The 19370-nt window shown below is 41.9% G+C and overlaps 1 protein-coding gene across 1 annotated transcript in view; it reads left to right on the forward strand.

Annotated features, from left to right (window-relative positions):
• The window catches only part of LOC139003908 (protein mono-ADP-ribosyltransferase PARP14-like), a 61394-nt gene extending 42799 nt beyond the window's left edge, over positions 1-18595 (forward strand). The window contains exons 14-17 of the mRNA XM_070406339.1: positions 4087-4686; positions 6003-6136; positions 17751-17925; positions 18292-18595. Of these exons, the coding sequence (XP_070262440.1) occupies positions 4087-4686; positions 6003-6136; positions 17751-17925; positions 18292-18581 (1199 nt within the window). The 3' untranslated portion in view covers positions 18582-18595. The remainder of the gene's footprint in view (positions 1-4086; positions 4687-6002; positions 6137-17750; positions 17926-18291) is intronic.
• The last annotated feature ends 775 nt before the right edge of the window (positions 18596-19370 follow it).

Consider the following 19370-nt stretch of genomic DNA (forward strand, 5'->3'; position numbering starts at 1 on the left):
TGAGCAGAGCTCCCCTTGTGGGAGCGCACTGACCACCGGGGGAGGCTCCTGCATTGAGCATCTGCCCCCTGGTGGTCAGTGTGTGTCATAGTGACCAGTCATTCCCAGTTGTTCTACTGTTAGGGTCAATTTGCATATTACCCTTTTATTATATAGGATAGAGGCCTGATGCATGGGTAGGGGCTGGCTGGTTTGCCTTGAAGGGTGTCCCAGATCAGGGTGGGGCTCCCGCTGGGGTGCCTGGCCAGCCTGGGTGAGGGGCTGATGGCTGTTTGCAGGCTGGCCACACCCCCTTTAGGCTGGGGGGTCCCCACTGGGGTTCCTGGCCAGTCTGGGTGAGGGGCTGAGGGCTGTTTTCAGGCTGGCCAAGCACTCCTAGTGACAGAAGCTCCCAGCCTCTCCTTTTTTTTCTTTTTTTTTTAAATTCTGGGATTTATTTACCTTCTATAATTGAAACTTTGTAGCCTTGACAGGAGCTCAGAGTGGGCCAGCTTCCTCTATCGCCAGGGGCAACCCAGCTTCCTACTCGCTCCAGCTCTGTGGCCACAGTCAGCTGAAATCAGGTATCTGGGATTTATTTAGCTTCTATAATTGAAACTTTGTTGCTTTGAGTGGAGCTCAGAGCCAGGCCATGGCAAGCGGGAAGCTTGGCTTCCTCCATCATTGGGGCAACCAAGCCTCCTGCTTCCTCCAGCTCCATGGCTTCTGGCTGCCATCTTGGTTGGGTTAATTTGCATATAGTCACTCTGATTGGCTGGTGGGTGTGGCTTAAGGCATGTCAATTTGCATGTTTGTCTTGAATTAGTATAGATATGTCACTGTTTAAGGTGTAGTGCATAATGGTTTGACTTTACATGTTACTGCAGTATGTTTAGTTAGTATCCATCATCTCATACATGTCTTAAAGAGAGAAAGCAAAATGATTTTTTTTCCTGTGATGAGAACTCTTAGAATTAACAGCTTTCATATATATCATACAGGTGTGTTAAGTATAGTCATCATGCTGTACATTATATCCTTGGTAATTATTTATCTTGTAACTGGAAGTTTGTACATTTGACCTCTTTTTTCAATTTCCCCTTCACCCAATCTACCTCTGGTAACCATAAATCTCATCTCTTTTTCTATGAGTGTGAGTTGTTTTTTTAGTTTCTACATGTAAGTGATATTTTTTTAAAAAAAATATTTTTATTGATTTCAGAGAGGAAGGGAGAGGGAGAGAGAGAGATAGAGAAATACCTATGATGAGAGAGAATCATGGATTGGCTGCCTCCTGCACGCTCCCTACTGGGGATTGAGCCCACAACCCGGGCATGTGCCCTTGACCAGAATTGAACCCAGAACCCTTTGGTCCTCAGGCCGACGATCCATTCACTGAGCTAAACCAGCTAGAGCTGTAAGTGAGATCTTATGGTATTTGTCTTTTTCTCTCTGCCTTGAATTGGCTAATCTTTAATAAATTATCAGAAAGAAAAATTAAGAAAACAATCCCATTTACAACTGTATCAAAAAGTATAAGATATCTATGAATACATTTAACCAAGAAGGTAAAACTGATAAGACACACTGATGAAAGAAATTGAAGAAGACAAAATGCAAAGATATTATGTGCTCATGTATTGTAAGAATTAACATTGTTAAACTATCCATTCTTCCTAAAGCAATCTACAGATTCAGTGCAAACCCTATCAAAATTCTAATGGAATTTTCTCAGAAACACAACAAACAATTGTAAAGTTTGTGTGGAACCACAAAAGACACCAAATAGCAAAAGCAATTTTGAGAAAGAATGAAAAAGGTAGAGGCATCACAATTCCTGATTTGCAAGTATATTACAGAGCTACAGTAATCAAAACAGTAGGGCAGGGGTCCTCAAACTATGGCCCGCGGGCCACACGCGGCCCGCCAAAAACATTTATCCGACCCGCCGGGTGTTTTTGCCGCCGCTGCCTGTCCTGCTTAGCATCCGACTCGTCCCGGGCCCACAGTGTGCATGTGTGGAATGTCTGAGGGACATTGAACTGGCCCCCTGTTTAAAAAGTTTGAGGACCTCTGCAGTAGGGTATTGGTGTAAAAACAGAAACATAGATCAATGGAAGAGAATAGAGATTCCAAAAAGAAACCCATACATATATGGCCAATTAATTGATAACAAAAGAGCCTAGCATATACAATGGGGAAAGGGTAGTCTCTTTAATAAATAGTGTTGGGCACCTACTTCAGTAGCACATATCTAGACAAATAAAAGCCTAAGTGACCGTTATGACTGGTCAACTGAATGGCTGGTCGACCATTCACTATGATACGCACTGACCACCGGGGGCAGATGCTCAACACAGGAGCTGCCCCCTGGGAGTCAGTGTGCTCCCAAGGCCAACCTCCCGCGGTCGCCCCCTCTGGCCAGCCAACATCCCGTGGCCTCTCCCCCACAGGGGCTGGCCCAAATTGGCCCCGATTGGCCCTGATCAGGACTGGGTGAGAAGGCTTCGATGGGCCCGATTGCTGGCCAGGCCAAGGCATCCCACCTGTGCACGGATTTGTGCACCAGGCCTCTAGTGCTAAAATAAATGATGTTGGGAAAGCTGGACAGCCATGCAAAAGAATGAAACTGGCCGCTATCTTACACCACACACAAAGTTCCCCTCAGAAATAGATTAAAGACTTGAATATAAGACCTGAAACCATAAAACGTCTAAAAGAAAACATAAGGGGTAAGCTTCTTAACATCAGTCATGACAATAATTTTTTGGATTTGACACCAAAAACACACACAGCAAAAGCAAAAATAAACAAGTGGGAATATATCAAACAAAAAAGCTTCTGTAGAGCAAAGAAAATTAACAGTATTTTTCTACTGAATGGGAGAAAATATTTGCAAAAATATTTGTATACTTGATTAGGGGTTAATATAAAAAACATATAAAGAACTCATACATCTCAATAGAAAAACCCAAACAATCCAATTTTAAAATGCACAGAGGATATGAATAGACATATTTTTTTCCAAAGAAGATATACAATTGGCCAACAGGTACATGAAGAGGTGCTTAGCATTACTAATCATCAGGGAAATGCAAATGAAAATAATAATGAGATATCACTTCACACATATTAGAATGCTATTATGGAAAAGACAAAAAACGTGTTGACAAAAATGGGGAGAAAAGGGAATCCTTGTGCACTGGGAATGTAAACTGGTACAGCCACTATGGGAAATAGTAGGAGTTTCCTAAAAAAATTAAAAATATAACTAACACATGATCCAGTAGTTACACTTCTGGGTATTTATCTGAAGGAAATGAAATCATTATCTCTAAATGATATCTGCTGCCCCATATTTCATTGAAGCAGTATTGAGATAGCCAAGACATGGAAACAACAACATTGGCAAAATAAATGCATAAAGATGTGGTATATACAGGGTGGGGCAAAAGTAGGGTTATAGTTGTGAGTATGTGAAACTGAGTTTATTCTTGTATGACTACTTGTAAATTATTGTATTACTAGAGGCCTGGTGCACAAATTCATGCACAGGTCGAGTCCCTCAGCCTGCCCGGTGATTGGGGCCGTGGGAGTTTGTCTGGCTGTGGGAGCTTAGCTGTGGGAGCACACTGACCACCAGGGGGAAGCTCCTGCATTGAGGACCTGCATAGATGATGGAATATTATTCAGTCATAAAAAAAGAAATCCTACCATTTGCCCCAACATGGATGGAACTTGAGGGCATTATGCTAAATGAAATTTCAGACTGAGAGAGACAAATAATATATAGTAGGTCTAATATGTGGAATCTAAAAAACCTGAATTCAGATAGAGAATAGAATGGTGGTTGCCAGAGGTGGGGTGGTAGGAGTGGGCAAAATGGGTGAAAGTGGTCAAAAGGTACACACTTCCAATTATAAGATTAATAAGTCCTAGAAATATAATATACAGCATGGCAACTATAAAAGAAAAAGGAAGGAAAGAAAGTAGGGAGGGAGGAACAGAGAAAAGGAGAAAGAAAGGGAGAAATAGCTAATAGCTAAATATTTTTTAAATTTTAAAATCCCAAACAATTGTTGCATTCCCTTGTGTTTCTTTTTTTAGCATTTTTGGGCTTCTCAAAGCAACTTCCCCCCAAACAAAAGCCTTTGGTTTTGGAGAAGAAAACGGAATCAGCAATTTTTCAGGTGTGTGGTGAAAATGAAACATCTGTAGAAAACGCCCTCTCCTGCCTACAGAATCTGATGGAAAAGGAACAGAGTCTTTACACCAGTGAAGAGGAATGTATCAAAGACTTTGATGAAAAGGAATATCAGGAATTGAATAAGCTGCAGAAGGACTTGAATATTTTGGTGGACTTGGACCATCAGAAACCTTTGATTAAGGTTTCAGGGATTAGCAGAGATGTGGAACAGGCTAGAAATGCAGTTGAGGAGATGATCAAGGCAGTTAGATCAGCCAAAGAACAGGAATCCATAGCAGATTATATCACTGACTTTGTAGAATGGCAATATGAAGACAATAACACTTATCGCAGTTTTGACAAAATAACCAATATGAAATTGGAGGAGGCAAGAAAAAAACAGGGAAACACAGTTGATGTCCAAATTAATAATCAGAACTACACGGTGGACATGAAAACATGCATTGCTACAGGTGCAAACGGACACAGTTTACAAATTCAGCGCATGATGAAACCTCAAGGTGAGTCAAACTTTCACATTTGTTATCCACTATTTTACACTTACTTTGGGCTTAACAGTATTTTGTCCGTCTATCAACAATGTAGTCAAGTCGATAGAATTCAAGTAACTCTTATGCATTAAAATAGAAAACTTATGGACTTTACATTAAGGTCGGGAAAATACAGCCTGGGTGAGCCCAACATCCTGAGGATGACCATCTTAGTGGTAACATAGCCAAACCTTGCCTTTTTGTAGTTCACAAGCTTCCTAGAGCCAGTTCTTCTGGGAGGTAATGGCTGCTTCAGTCCGGAGAGGGACAGCCATGGGCTTTAAAGAAACGTGGCCCAAGGTTTTATTTAGAACAAAATGGGGAAGACAGCCTGGTCAGAATGTGGGTACTTTCTGCCTCTGTGATTGGTACCCAGAGAGGCCCCGGAGCCTGCAGGATCTCCCAGGAGTCACTGCCTCCTCTGCCCTGAAAATAAAGTTCCTAGACACACACACAGGAAGCAGCCTCAGATTCTCTGACTGGATCTGCTTCTGAGAAGGGAATGCTTGTCTCATATAGAGGTGAGACAGACTTCCAACCACAGAAGTCCCCCACTGAAAACTAGTAAAAATGGCTTCCCTTTCAGCACCTTCTCTTCATCTTTTGGGAGATCAGTTGGAATGAATTCCTCACACCCTGAGCAAGCCTGGGGCAATGAGAACTCAAGAATAAAATTTCATTTAGCAGAAGAGGAGATGGAGCTGCCCCCACAAACTGCCACATAGCAAAACCCACCACCCACTCAACTCTTAAGGATGTTGTGAAGAATAACGAAAGAACAGATGTGGATGGCCTTGTGGTGGGAGCTCTAGCAAAAATCCATGCATTTGTTAACAAGACAATAGCGACTACTTAAAACATCATAGGCAAATAATTGATTGTTAAATTAATGAATTATGAGAGATTAGAGACTGAGCAGAACATGCCATCCAGTCTGGGCATGATCAAAACTTGTGAAGATGTAGAGACACAGGTTCTGTCTCTCAGAGATTTTTAATTGATCGGTGTGTGTGTGTGTGTGTGTGTGTGTGTGTGTATTTGTGTGTGTGTGTGTATGTGTGTGTGTGTGTGTGTTTTAATAAGCATTACATTTGGTTCTGTGGTGGTCTGTGGTCCATGCTTTGAAAAACATTCTCCTAGAAATATAACAAATGTATTGAATACATTGAATCAGGGGCTTGTAAAAGAACACACATGCTATTCGTTTTTTTGAAGCGTACCAGGGAGGGGGACTGTGTAGATGAGCCTTCCCGGGTGCAGAGTGTCCTCAAATGTCTACTTTGCAGTTGAGATCCCTGGACACTGGAGTGATATGAAGCAGCAGCATGTCTGTCTGGTTGAGCTACAGCCTGGCCAACCAGAATACAGCAAAGTGGCAGATGCCTTCAATCAGACCTGCTCACAGTTCAAGATAGAGAAGGTAAGCATTCTGATGACATGGAGCTTCTTAATGGTGAAAATAAAGGGTATCATGTTCCTGGATAAATACATTTCTATTTACTTCCTAACATATTTTTAACCCAGAATTAGAATATTTCATGGTAATTAGATTTTATATTCTAGATTTTTCTCATCTCCCCATAATTCCTGAGACATTAATACTGAGATTTTTGAGTCAGTTATTACAAGACAGTAGATTGCAATATGATATTAGAATACTAAAAACATATATTTCCTTTGTGAAGCAAACTAATAAAGATCCAAAGATATGAGAAGAGACTGGTGAAGGCTTCTCAGGGTTGGGTTATGTGCCTTTGCCCCAGTGATCACAGGCCAACAGTGCTTGCTTCCTTAGTAAACCCACTACTACTTTCACTGTTCATCTCATTTACTAGTATTTTGGAATCTCCTACTCTTAAAAATTAATATTGTTATTTTAAATTTGTGTTCTTTCTTGCCTTCAATGGCAATAATACTTTGATGTTTTCTTCTTTATTATTTCTCCTTTCATTATCACTGATATCTGTTTCTCCTCCAAAGCCCTCATCCTAGCTTTACCCACAGGGTTTATACTTTGGTCTACTGTCTTTGCACTTCACCAGGGAATGTTTTTACCCTTCATGGATGCAGCTATCATTTTAATGTTAATAGCTCTCAAATCAACATATCACCAACCTGGATCTTTGACTCTAGCTCTAGAACATATTCCCAGTGGACTAAAAATATCTCCACTTGATTATCTATGTGCTAAATCAATTTCCTAAAACCTAACTCATCATCTCTAAGTAATTATCTTCCCCTTCCTTCTCTTTTCTGACCTTGGTTCCAACACTTCCTGAATAAAGCTAGAGATTTTTTTTTTATTGTCTAAAATTTTACATGTCTCCTTTTTCCCCGATTGATCCCCCAGAGTTAGAGATTTTTGAGTTCCTTCTCTTCATCCATAGTAATGAGTGTGCCAATAAGGTCTACAATTTCTGTCTTTGCAAATTTTCTTTTAATTTCTATTTGCATGGCCACAACTGCTCTTTAGAACTGGGGCCACGCCCCAAACACCAATGTGAGGGGATGCTCTGATGAACTCCAGCTGCTTCTCCCAAGAGAGTGAACCTGAGACAAGTGCATTTATATGTTAAGTGACTGGAGAACACCAAAGTCTTAGCATCGCTCCAGACTTCAGAGGCCTAGTTCTCAGCCTGGCCTCCCTGTGCTGTGCAGCCAGACTACATTGCTATTTACTGCCCTGGCCTGGAATCCTGATTTCCACCATTATGTCGTCACCTTTCTATTGCCAACTGAAGGGTGCCAGTGCCTTTTGGCCCCATTTGTGGTACTCTCCCCCATTCTGTTTACTCATGTAGTTAAGCACATAATAATTCAAAAAAGATTTGAAATGTCCTAAGAGATATATACCAGAGAGAAACCAAGATAGTGGCAAAGGAAAACGCTGGCACTTGCATCTTCCCACAACCACATCAAAATTACAACTAAAAAAATAAAACAACTATCATTCAGAACCACCTGAAATCTGCTGAATGGAAGTCCTATATTCAGAGAATTAAAGAAGAAAGCACATTGCCCTAGCTGGCTTAGCTCAGTGGATATAGCGTCAGCCTGTGGACTGAAGGGTCCCAGGTTCCATTCTGGCCAAGGACACATGCCTGGGTTTAGGGCTCGATCCCCAGTAGAGGTCGTGCAGGAGGCAGCCGATCAAGGATTCTCATTGATGTTTCTATCTCTCCTTCTCCCTTCCTCCCTGAAATCAATAAAGAAATATATTTTTTTTAAAAAAGAAGAAGAAAAAAGCACGTTGACACTGGTAGGAGGGGTGAGGTACAGAATGGGCTGGTCTGACACCCACATGTGGTATGTTTTTAAACCGGAGTCCAATGTCACGCCCCAAGCTCAGGGTTGCAGTTCTGGGAAGAGAACTCCCCATGACCTCTATCCGGACTTAGGCTCATTCCCTCTGATCTCCAGCTCTGGGGCAACAGCGTGAAAGGATACAGGGACATATGGGGACATAAATTGTCTGGCAGCAGGGCAAGCCATCTTCTCCCTCCTTCTTTTGGTTATTGTGGGCATCTCTAACCCTTTTCTTTTTCAACTTCCTATATGCTATAAGATAATAGCATATACTGTACTTGAGTTTTGTTTTTTATTCATCCATTTGGATCACCTTTACCTTTTTAAAATATGTTTTTGATGATTTCAAAGAGAAAAAGGGAGAGGGAGGGAGGAATAGAAACATCAATGATAAGAGAGAATCCTTGACTGGCTGCCTCCTGCACATTCCATATTGGGGATAGAGCCTGCAGCCCAGGCATGTGCCCTTACCAGAATCAAACCTCAACCTCCTGGTTCATGGTTGGATGCTCAACCACTGAGCCCCCCTGGCTGGGTCAATCTTTATCTTTCAGTTGCAGTACTTAGTCTGTTTCATGAATTTACTGATTTATTTGGGTTTAAATATGCCATATTAATCTTCCACTGAGCCAAACCAATTAGGGCTAATCTTTTTTTCTATGTATCATTTCTACTCTGCTCCTTTTCTCTCTTTTCCTATGTTATTTTATATTAAGTTATTTTTATCATTCCATTTTTATGCCCTATTAGAATGCTCATTATACATCCTATTACAATCCTTCCATTGGTTACTTAGAGATTATTATATTAAACTCTAGTGCAAATTAGTGTAGTTCTCATTTCCCAAAAAATGCAATGAACTTTGAACACTTTAAACCCACTTGTCCCCTCCTGCCTCTTGTACGACTTTTTTTTTTACATATAAATTCAAAGTAAACATCATTACATAAAAGGGTACGGTCTCTTTTTTTTTTTAAATTAAATCTTTATTGTTCAGATTACATTTGTTCCTCCTTTTTTTCCCCCCAATAACTCCCCTCCTCCCAGTTCCCGCCCCACCCTCCGCCCTCATTCTCCACCCACTGTCCTCATCCATAGGTGCATGATTTTTGTCCAGTCTCTTCCCGCATCTCCCACTCCCCTTTCCCACCCAAGAATAGTCAGTCCATTCCCTTTCTATGTCCCTGATTCATTATAATCACCAGTTCATTCTGTACATCAGATTATTTATTCACTTGATTGTTAGATTCACTTGTTGATAGATGCATGTTTGTTGTTCATAATTTGTATCTTTACCTTTTTCTTCTTCCTCGTCTTAAAGGATACCTTTCAGCATTTCGTATAATACTGGTTTAGTGGTGATGAACTCCTTTAGCTTTTCCTTACCTGTGAAGCTCTTTATCTGACCTTCAATTCTGAATAATAGCTTTGCTGGATAAAGTAATCTTGGTTGTAGGTTCTTGGTATTCATCACTTTGAATATTTCTTGCCATTCCCTTCTGGCCTGCAAAGTTTCTGTTGAGAAATCAGCTGACAGTCATATGGGTATTCCCTTGTAGGTAATTGAGTCTCTTTCTCTTGCTGCTTTTAAGATTGTCTCTTTGTCTTTTGCTCTTGGCATTTTAATGATGATGTGTCTTGGTGTGGTCCTCTTTGTATTCCTTTTGTTTGGGGTTCTCTGCGCTTCTTGGACCTGTAAGTCCATTTCTTTCACCAGGTGGGGGAAGTTTTCTGCCATTATTTGTTCAAATAGGTTTTCAATATCTTGCTGTCTCTCATCTTCTGGCACCCCTATAATTCTGATATTTGTATGCTTGAAGCTTTCCCAGAGGCTCCTTACACTATCTTCGTATTTTAGGATTCTTTTTTCATTTTGCTTTTCCGGTTGGGTGTTTTTTGCTTCTTCACATTTCAAATCTTTGACTTGATTCTTGCGCTCCTCTGGTCTGCTATTGGGTGTCTGTATAATATTCTTTATTTCAGTCAGTGTATGCTTAATTTCTAGTTGGTTCTTTATCACAGCATCGAGGGTCTCATTAGATTTCATGAGGGTCTCATTAGATTTCGTGAGGCTCTCATCAAGTTTATTGGCAGCTTCTAGCACATTATTGCACGCCCTCAAAATTGCGTTTTTTAGCTCTATATCCTCCATTTCTGTCATGTTTTTTTGTCTCCACATTTTTTATGCTTTCTTGGTGCACCCCCTTGTGGTCTTTGTGCGTAGTCTTGTTCTAGTTAAGCTTTGATTGTTGTAGTTAATACTAGAGGGATTTGACCACCAGGCCGACTGGCTGTGAGAATCACCTGTGTCTGCCGTGGGAAAACTTCTGTCCTCTGGAGTGGTGCTGATCTAGCCTTTGCCTGAGGCTATCCGGCAAATGGCTCTGCGCAGGGCTTGGGCGGGGCGGGTCGCACCTGATCAACAGGGCGGGCGGAGGGAGCAGTTATGGCTGCTCTCAGTCCCGTTCCCAGAGGCTCTGCTTCTCAGAACCCCAGCAACCCCTGCAAACCTCGGAGAGAAAGCTGCCCTCACGTTCCAACTGATGCCAGACAATCCCGCCTCTCCTGTTTGAGTCTGAGTACCTAGGGACTCACCCGGATCTGGAGCTCAGAGTCTGAGACTCCCTCCTGATTGAAAACGACAGCCGCGCCCTCAGCCACCAGCCCACTTTGCGCGTGCACCTCGGTACCGTTGTATTTTCCACACTGCACCTCCTCTGAGCCTCGGTATGCTGTTCTCTTTCCTTCTAGTTGAAGAGTTTCTCCTAAGCCAGCCTTCCTGTGGTTCTGGGTGGTGTCTGTTCCGTCTTTTAGTTGTATTTTTGAAGTGATTGTTTGCGGCAGCAATCTCCGGTGTTTACCTATGCCGCCATCTTCCTTTTTTTCCTCTTGTACGACTTTTACCTGTATTTTAATTCTATGTATATTTGAAACCCTATAAAACTTTTTATTTTTTTAATACAGTCATTGTATATTCACCCTTTTAGCCCACTGCCCTTACATTATTCTTGAATTTTCATGCTTACACCCTGGGATCATTCTCCTTCTGGTTTTACTTTTCTTTCAGGTGTAGATCTGGTTGTGATGTTTCTGGTAGTTTAAGTTTTTGTCTGAAAATGTCTTCATTTCACTTTCATTCTTTGAAGGATATTTTTGCTGGGTGTAGAGTTCTGGGTGACAGTTATTTTCGTTGAGCACTTTGAAGGTGTTATTCTATTATCTTCTGACTTTTTTCTTTCATTTTGCACTGCCCTTCTATCTTGGAACTTGGCCCATCAAATCCTTGTTGCCTTCAAAAAGCTCTCCCCCTTGCCCTCACCCTCAAGCCCTTCTAATAGTTGTTGGCAAGAGGATTGGTCTGATACAAATAGTTTACTACAGCCAGAAGCCTACTGCTAACATAAACCTACTAAGTAAAGTTTTAAGATTTACTTGCAGTGTTTTTTTTAACCTTATAATTTATCCCATTAGGAATATAGAATCAGATTTCTGTCTTGAAAACTACTTGAAATAATTCTTTTCTTTGTGTGATTATTAAATTTGAGAAGGTTGGGTGTTAGCTTCAGCAGCACATATACTAAAAAAAAGGTGAGGAACAAGAATGAAAAGACTAAGAAGTAAGAATTATTTCAAAACTCTTTAAGATGAAAATTTTAAGGCTTTTGGAAGATGAGTAAAAGAAATAAAATTTAAGGTAAATAGAAATGGAATAGAAGTAGGCAGTTTAAAGATTAGAAAATTATGGATAAAAAGAAAAATAAATTTTAAAATCACAAATCAGATAAACAAAATGCATGATAATACAGAGACTTTGAGCTAGAGGTCAAACTATATCTTAATTAAAAATAGGAATCCCAAAACTGAAAAAACAAACAAACCAGATAATGGCAGGTAACAGTATTAGAACTGAGAGTCCTTTAGAATGGAAGAAGATTCTGACAATTTTATGGAACTACCACTGCCTATTGATTAGGGAAGGTTTTATTTTATTTATTTTTTTTATTTTCTCCCTCCACACCCCCCTGCCCCCGGGCATCAGGCTTGCTGCCTGCCCCTCATCTCTACGGAGGGGGTGCTCCCCAAACAGAGCTGCTGGGTGGTGCCCCCTGCAGCTCTGTCCACCAATTGAGACTGCTGAAGGGCAGCCATAGAGGGGACAGTGCAAATCTTCAGTCAAGTCAAGTCGGGGAAAGAATCAGAACTGGGCAGCAGGTGAGGAATAAGGGTTAGGAATGGGGAAACTTGAGCAGAAAACCTGAAATAAGCATCTTACTGCACCATTAGGACTCCCATTTTCTGACACCAGGTAACACTGGGACAGAATGAGAAGAGGAACTTAGGAAGACCCTGAGCCAGGGTTGGTGCTGGGGGGTGGGGACCCCTTAGCCAGGGCACCTCAAAGGGCAGTCTGAGGCCTTCGTCAAAGTAGTTTGGGGAGTTCCTTAGGATGGAGATTCTAGCACCTGGCCTTTCAGGGGTGGGGCCAGAACTGCATGTTAAGCAAGCCCCCCAGCAGCCTCTGAGGCCCTCAGACTCTGCCATTAGCCCAGCCCCTCCTCCTACTCTGGTGTACCCCCACACAAGACTGGAGCCCTGGGAGGTGGGAGGTAAGACAGGGTCAAGGCCTTTTCCTCACTGCCCTCCATTCCACCCCTCCTCCTCCTTAGGCAAGCCAGTTTTCCAGATGTCTCTGGGTCAGCAACAGTGGAAAAAAGTGACCAGCTGGAAAGTGACCTATTTGAGGCATGATCACACCCTACCAGTGCCCCAGGCTCTCTCTGGGAAATCCATTCCTGGTTGGGGGTGGAGGAGGCAGCCTTCCTGGGGATGAGGCCTGGGGTCAGGTCTTGCAGGAGTCACAAGGGGAAGGGTCTGCTTGCACCATTCACACTGTCATCAGTCTGCATGATGAGCTTTCCCAGCAGGTGGTCTCCCTGTTGTTATACTCAAGGATGCAGGAGCTGGGATTTGAACCTGGGTCTCTCTGACCACAGTCCATGGTCTGTCTAGGTCAGTGATGGCAAACCTTTTGAGCTCGGCGTGTCAGCATTTTGAAAAACCCTAACTTAACTCTGGTGCCATGTCACATATAGAAATTTCTTGATATTTTCAACCATAGTATAAAAAAAGATTTATATTTTTGATATTTATTTTATATATTTAAATGCCATTTAACAAAGAAAAAACAACCAAAAAAAAAATGAGATTGCGTGTCACCTCTGACACGCATGTCATAGGTTCGCCATCACTGCCTTAGGGGACCTCAGAGGAGTCACTCTCCTCTGAGACTCCTTTGTGCAGCCAGTACTTGATGAGCACATATCCAACAGCAGTCTCTGCTTACAGGCTCCCAACTGGGAATTCTTTCATTTTACAAATGCTTATGGAGTATCTCCTATGGGTAAGGCACTCTTCCAGGGCTGGAGATACAGCAGGGGCAAGACAGGCCAGCTTCCTGTCTGCATGGCATTCACATTCCAGGGAATATCGTGGTGCCACAGTGGCAGGCTTAAGAGCAGAGACTCTACAACCATCCGGGTTCAAATCCTGGCTCTGACACGTTTTTTTTAAATAAATCTTTATTGTTCAGATTATTACAGTTGTTCCTCTTTTTCCCCCCCATAGATCCCCTCCACCTGGTTCCCACCCCACCCTCTGCCCTAACACCCCCCACCCCCGCACTGTCCTCATCCATAGGTGTATGATTCTTGTCCAGTCTCTTCCCGCACCCCCCACCCCCCTTTCCCCCTGAGAATTGTCAGTCCACTCCCTTCTATGCCCCTGATTCTATTATATTCACCAGTTTATTCTGTTCATCTGATTTTTTATTCACTTGATTTTTAGATTCACTTGTTGATAGATATGTATTTGTTGTTCATAATTTGTATCTATACCTTTTTCTTCTTCTTCCTCTTCCTAAAGAATACCTTTCAGCATTTCATATAATACTGGTTTGGTGGTGATGAACTCCTTTTCTTATCTGTGAAGCTCTTTATCTGACCTTCAATTCTGAATGATAGCTTTGCCGGGTAAAGTAATCTTGGTTGTAGGTTCTTGGTATCCATCACTTGGAATATTTCTTGCCACTCCCTTCTGGCCTGCATAGTTTCTGTTGAGAAATCAGCTGAAAATTGTATGGGTACCCCTTTGTAGGTAACTAACTGTTTTTCTCTTGCTGCTTTTAAGATTCTCTCTTTGTCTTTTGCTCTTGGCATTTTAATTATGATGTGTCTTGGTGTGGTCCTCTTTGGATTCCTTTTGTTTGGGGTTCTCTGTGCTTCCTGAACTTGTAAGTCTATTTCTTTCACCAGGTAGGGGAAGTTTTCTGTCATTATTTCTTCAAATAGGTTTTCAACATCTTGCTCTCTCTCTTCTTCTGGAACCCCTATAATTCGGATGTTGGTACGCTTGAAGTTCTCCCAGAGGCTCCTTACACTATCTTCATATTTTTGGATTCTTTTTTCTTTTTGTTTTTCCTGTTGGGTGTTGTCTGCTTCTTCGTATTTCAAATCTTTGACTTGATTCTTGCGATCCTCTAGTCTGCTGTTGGATCTCTGTATATTATTCTTTATTTCAGTCAGTGTATGCTTAATCTCTAGTTGGTCCTTTTTCATATCCTCAAGGGTCTCACTAAATTTATTGGCGGTTTCTAGAAAATTCTTGAAAAACCTTATACGTGTGGTTTTGAACTCTATATCCAGTTGTTTGCTTTCCTCCATTTCTGTCATTTGTGACCTGTTTCTTTGTCTCCGTATTTTGGCTGCTTCCCTGTGTTGATAGAGTGGCTTTCTGTGCTAGGTGTCCTATAGGGCCCAGTGGCTCAGCCTCCCCAATTACCTGAGGTGGACACTCTTGGTGCACCCCTTTGTAGGCTTTGTGCACAGTCTTGTTGTAGTTAAGCCTTGATTGTTGTAGGTATCACTGGGAGGAATTGACCTCCAGGCCAATTGGCTGTGAGAATCAGCTGTGTCTATGGTGGGAGAACTTCTGTGCTGGAGACACCCTTATGGGGCAAGACTTGCTTCAGTGGGGCTTTGATGCTCACTGAGTCTACCACCTGAGTGTGTCCCTTATGGATCTGAGGAGTTGTAATCTGGATGGTTCCTCTCTGACCACTGGGTACACGGGCTCTTGGATCTCTAAGGAGGTCCTAATTTAGCCTCTGCCTGAGGACACCTAGCAGGAGCTACAGAGAGATCTACAGATTCCCCTTCTTTGTTTGGGGTTTGGAGGTGCCCAGATGAGGCTCAGCTTTGAAGCAATGCAAGCTGCTGTAGGGCTGTGGGCCTTCTTTTGGATTTTCTGGGTCTCTGACCCAGTTGCAATTTGTTAGGTAATTTCAGATTGCAAAGGGCCAGGGCATTCATATGTAAAAGCCTCTGCACACAGCTTGGGTGAGGCGGGGTCTCAGGGAATCAATAGGGTGGAGTAAATAGCTACGGCTCATCCTCAGCCTTGCCCTAAGAGGCCCTGGGTCTCAGTATCCTGGTAATCACTGCAAGCACCTCTTTGACAAAGCCGCCCTTGAATTCCAACCGATGCCAGACAGTCCAGTTTCTCCCCATATAAGTCTGGGTCCCCAGAGTCTCACCCGGAACTGGAATTCAGAGCAGTTGGGAGCTTGAGACTCCTTCCCGATTGAAAAAGACAACCGCGTCCTCAGTTGCCAGCCCTCTCTGAGCGCGTACATCCGTACCTCTGCAGTTTACTTCCACACTGCCTCTGAGTCTCAGTGTGCTTTTCTCTTTCCTTCTAGTTGTAGAATTTCCACTCAGCCAGCCTTCCTGTGGTTCTGGGTGATGTCCGTTTTGTCTTTTAGTTGTAGTTTTGAAGTGGTTGTGCGAGGCAGCAATTTCCGGTGTTTACCTATGCCGCCATCTTGGTTTCTCCTCGGTTAGGAAAGTTTTGAAGCTGATCTGCAATCCAGGACCCAAGGAGTTTTCACCACAGCCCTGGAACCACTGCCCAAGAGGGTGGTCAGAGCATGGCCACTGTGAAATGCAGATTGGTGTAGCCACTATGGAGAATGCTGTGGAGGTTCCTCAAAAAATTAAAAATGAATTGCCTTATGACCCAGTGATTCCACTTCTGGGAATATATGTAAAGAAAGTAGAAACACTAGTTTGAAAGAATATATATGCACCCATATATTCATTGCGGCAGTATTTACAATATCTAAAATTTTGAAGCAGCCCAAGTGCTCATCAGTAGATGAGTGGATAAGAAAGTGGCAGTACATTTACACATTGAAATACTACTTTGGGCTGTAAAAAAGAAGGAAATCTTACCTTTTATGCCAGCATGAATGGAACTAGAGAGGATTATGCTAAGTGAAATAAATCAGTGAAAGACAAATGCCATATGATTTCACTTACATGTGGAATCTAATGAATAAAATAAATAAACAAAATAGAAACAGACTCATAGATACAGAGGACAGACTGATAGCTGTTAGAAGGGAGGGTTTTGGGGGACATGATGACAAAGATGAAGAGATTAAGAAGTACAAATTGCTAGTTGCAGAATGGCCACAGAAGTGTAGATTACAGTGTGGGGAATATAGTCCATAATATCGAGATAAATGGGTATAGGGCTAGGTGGGTACTTGACGCAGTGGGGGGACCACTCTGTAAAGTACCTAATTTTTTAAACTACTTTGTTGTACAAATGAAACTAATAGAGAATGGTATTGAATGTAAAATGTAATTGAAAAATAAATTAGAAAAGAAAAGGCATGGCCACTTTGGTCTACAGCCAGATTCCCTGCCTCCAGGATTCATCATTCACTCTTCCAATTGGATGAGAGATTAAGTTCCATTAACTAATTTCCTTCTTGCCTAGACACTCTAGTGCTTCTCCCGTGGTTAGAACTTGGCTAGGTAAACCAATATCTTAAAAGGACTGAAGAGGAGAGAGGCAAAGGGACAAAGAGGGATCAACTGCAACAGGAGCAGTAATTAGAGCGAAAGTAAGAAGCAGGAGTTGAGCTACCTTGGTTGTCCAAGATCCTAAATCTTGCTTGCTGCACGTGGTGCATAAAAGATGTGAAAAATTAAAGTAACTTTTCCCCCAAGGCCCGATTTGTGAAGCACTGGATCTAAAAAGATTTCTGAATGCAGTTAGCTGTCACCTGGCATTGAATTTGCTGTTTATAGTAATTTTTACTTATAAAAAATAGTGATCATGCTCTGGACAGTGGTGGCTCAGTTGGTTGGAGTACCATCTGGAACACCAAAAGGTTTTGGGTTTGATTCCTGGTCAGGACACATACCTAGGTTGTGGTTTTGAGTCTTGTTTGGGCACATATGGGAGGCAATAGATCGATGTTTCTTACATCATTGCCTCTCTCTATCTCTGTCTCTATCTCCATCTCTATCTCTTTCCCCGTCCTCTCTCTAAACATATCCTTGGGTGAGGATTACTAGTAAAAGAAAAAATAGTGCCCTGGCTGGTTTGGCTCAGTGGATGGAGTGTGAGCCTGCCCAGGTTCGATTCTGGTAAGGGCACATGCCTGGGTTGCAGGCTCAGTCCCCAGTAGGGGGAATGCAGGAGGCAGCCGATCAATGATTCCCTCTCATCATTAATGTTTCTCTCTCACTCTTCCTTTTCCTTTCTCTCTGAAATCAATAAAAATATTTTTTAAATAAAAATAGTAATCATGTTTCATTTGATGTATCTTGCCACGGGTCATGGGCACTGACAGAATATTTTTCCTTATTGATTTTCAGATTGAGAGAATCCAGAATCAAAGTCTCTGGCAGCACTACCAGACAAAGAAAAAAACCATGGATGACAAAAATGGCCATACACAAAATGAGAAGCTGCTCTTCCATGGGACAGATGCTGACTCCTTGCCACATGTCAATCAACATGGCTTCAACCGCAGTTATGCAGGAAAGAATGGTAAGGAAGTAAGTCATGTGGCTGCTCCAAAGGAGGTATCAGCCAAGAGAAGCCAAGCTGGCTCAGGGGTCCCGCGGATTGCATTGTGTTCCCTCATGGCTCATGGCCAGGTTGCAGCCAAAGTTTCAGGTCAGACTCACTATGTTTCCTCCCAAAGGGGCTGACTGGCCCTTTGAGGTGGAGGAATGATTTTTTGAAATTACACACACACACACACACACACACACACACACACACACACACATTATTTTTAAGGAGGCTTTAGAAAAAATTGAACATTATATTAACATTATTTGACATATTGAGTCAATAAATTAAATTAGAGACAAATTGAAATTCTTAAAAATGTTGTTTTTCTTTTCACAGCTGTGTCATATGGAAAGGGAACCTACTTTGCTGTCAATGCCAATTATTCTGCCCATGATACTTACTCCAGACCAGACGCAAATGGGAAAAAGCATATGTATTATGTGCGTGTGCTCACTGGATTGTACACACTTGGAAATACTTCATTACTTGTGCCTCCTCCAAAGAATCCTCAAAATCCTCTTGACCTGTATGATACTGTCACAGATAATGTGAACACTCCAAGTTTATTTGTGGTATTTTATGACTACCAGGCTTACCCAGAATACCTCATTACTTTCAAAAAATAACATTTTGGTATCCTTCACAGAAGACATTATTTATCTACACAAGTAATTTTCAACATTTTTCAACTCATGTCACACATAAACTAATTACTAAAATTCTGTGACACACCAAAAAATATATTTTTTGCCTATCTGACAGAAAAAACCAATGGTATGGTTTTGATTCATTCACAGCTATTGTGCTGGCTCTTGTCTTTAAAAATATATATTTTTATTGATTTCAGAGAGGAAGGCAGAGGGAGAGAAAGAAACATCAATGATGAGAGAGAATCATTGATCAGCTGCCTCCTGCACGCCACACACTAGGGATTGAACCTGCAACCTGGGCATGTGTCCTGACCAGGAATTGAACCGTGACCTCCTGGTTCATAGGTTGATGCTCAACCATTGAGCCACGCTGGCCGGGTGACTGTTGTCATTTTTTTACTTGACAATCTAACGGAAATGAGGTCAGTGTCCCTGACTAGTCAGGTATTGCATGTTCTATAAACTTTTGCGGCACACCAGTTCAAAATTGCTAATCTATACTATGTACAACAAGTTTTAGATTTTTTTCTCTTAACCACTTATTCTAAGATCAAAGGATCCTTGTCACTGAAGTCAGACTTTCTTCAGCGTCTCTTTCATAACTGCAGCGACCTTTTCTTGAAATCAATACATTTGAGAATTTAAATTAGATTACTTTAATTACAACTGTGTGTCCACAACCATGGACATCAAATGTGTAGAAGAAAAGAACAGGTTTATATTTCTAGGAAAAAAAGGAAAGCCTTAATCTTAAAAGCAGAGGGC

This window comes from Myotis yumanensis, unplaced genomic scaffold (genome assembly GCF_028538775.1).
Source record: "Myotis yumanensis isolate MYYU_CA2020_CCGP unplaced genomic scaffold, mMyoYum1.0.hap1 SCAF_2, whole genome shotgun sequence".
Lineage (NCBI taxonomy): Eukaryota > Metazoa > Chordata > Mammalia > Chiroptera > Vespertilionidae > Myotis > Myotis yumanensis.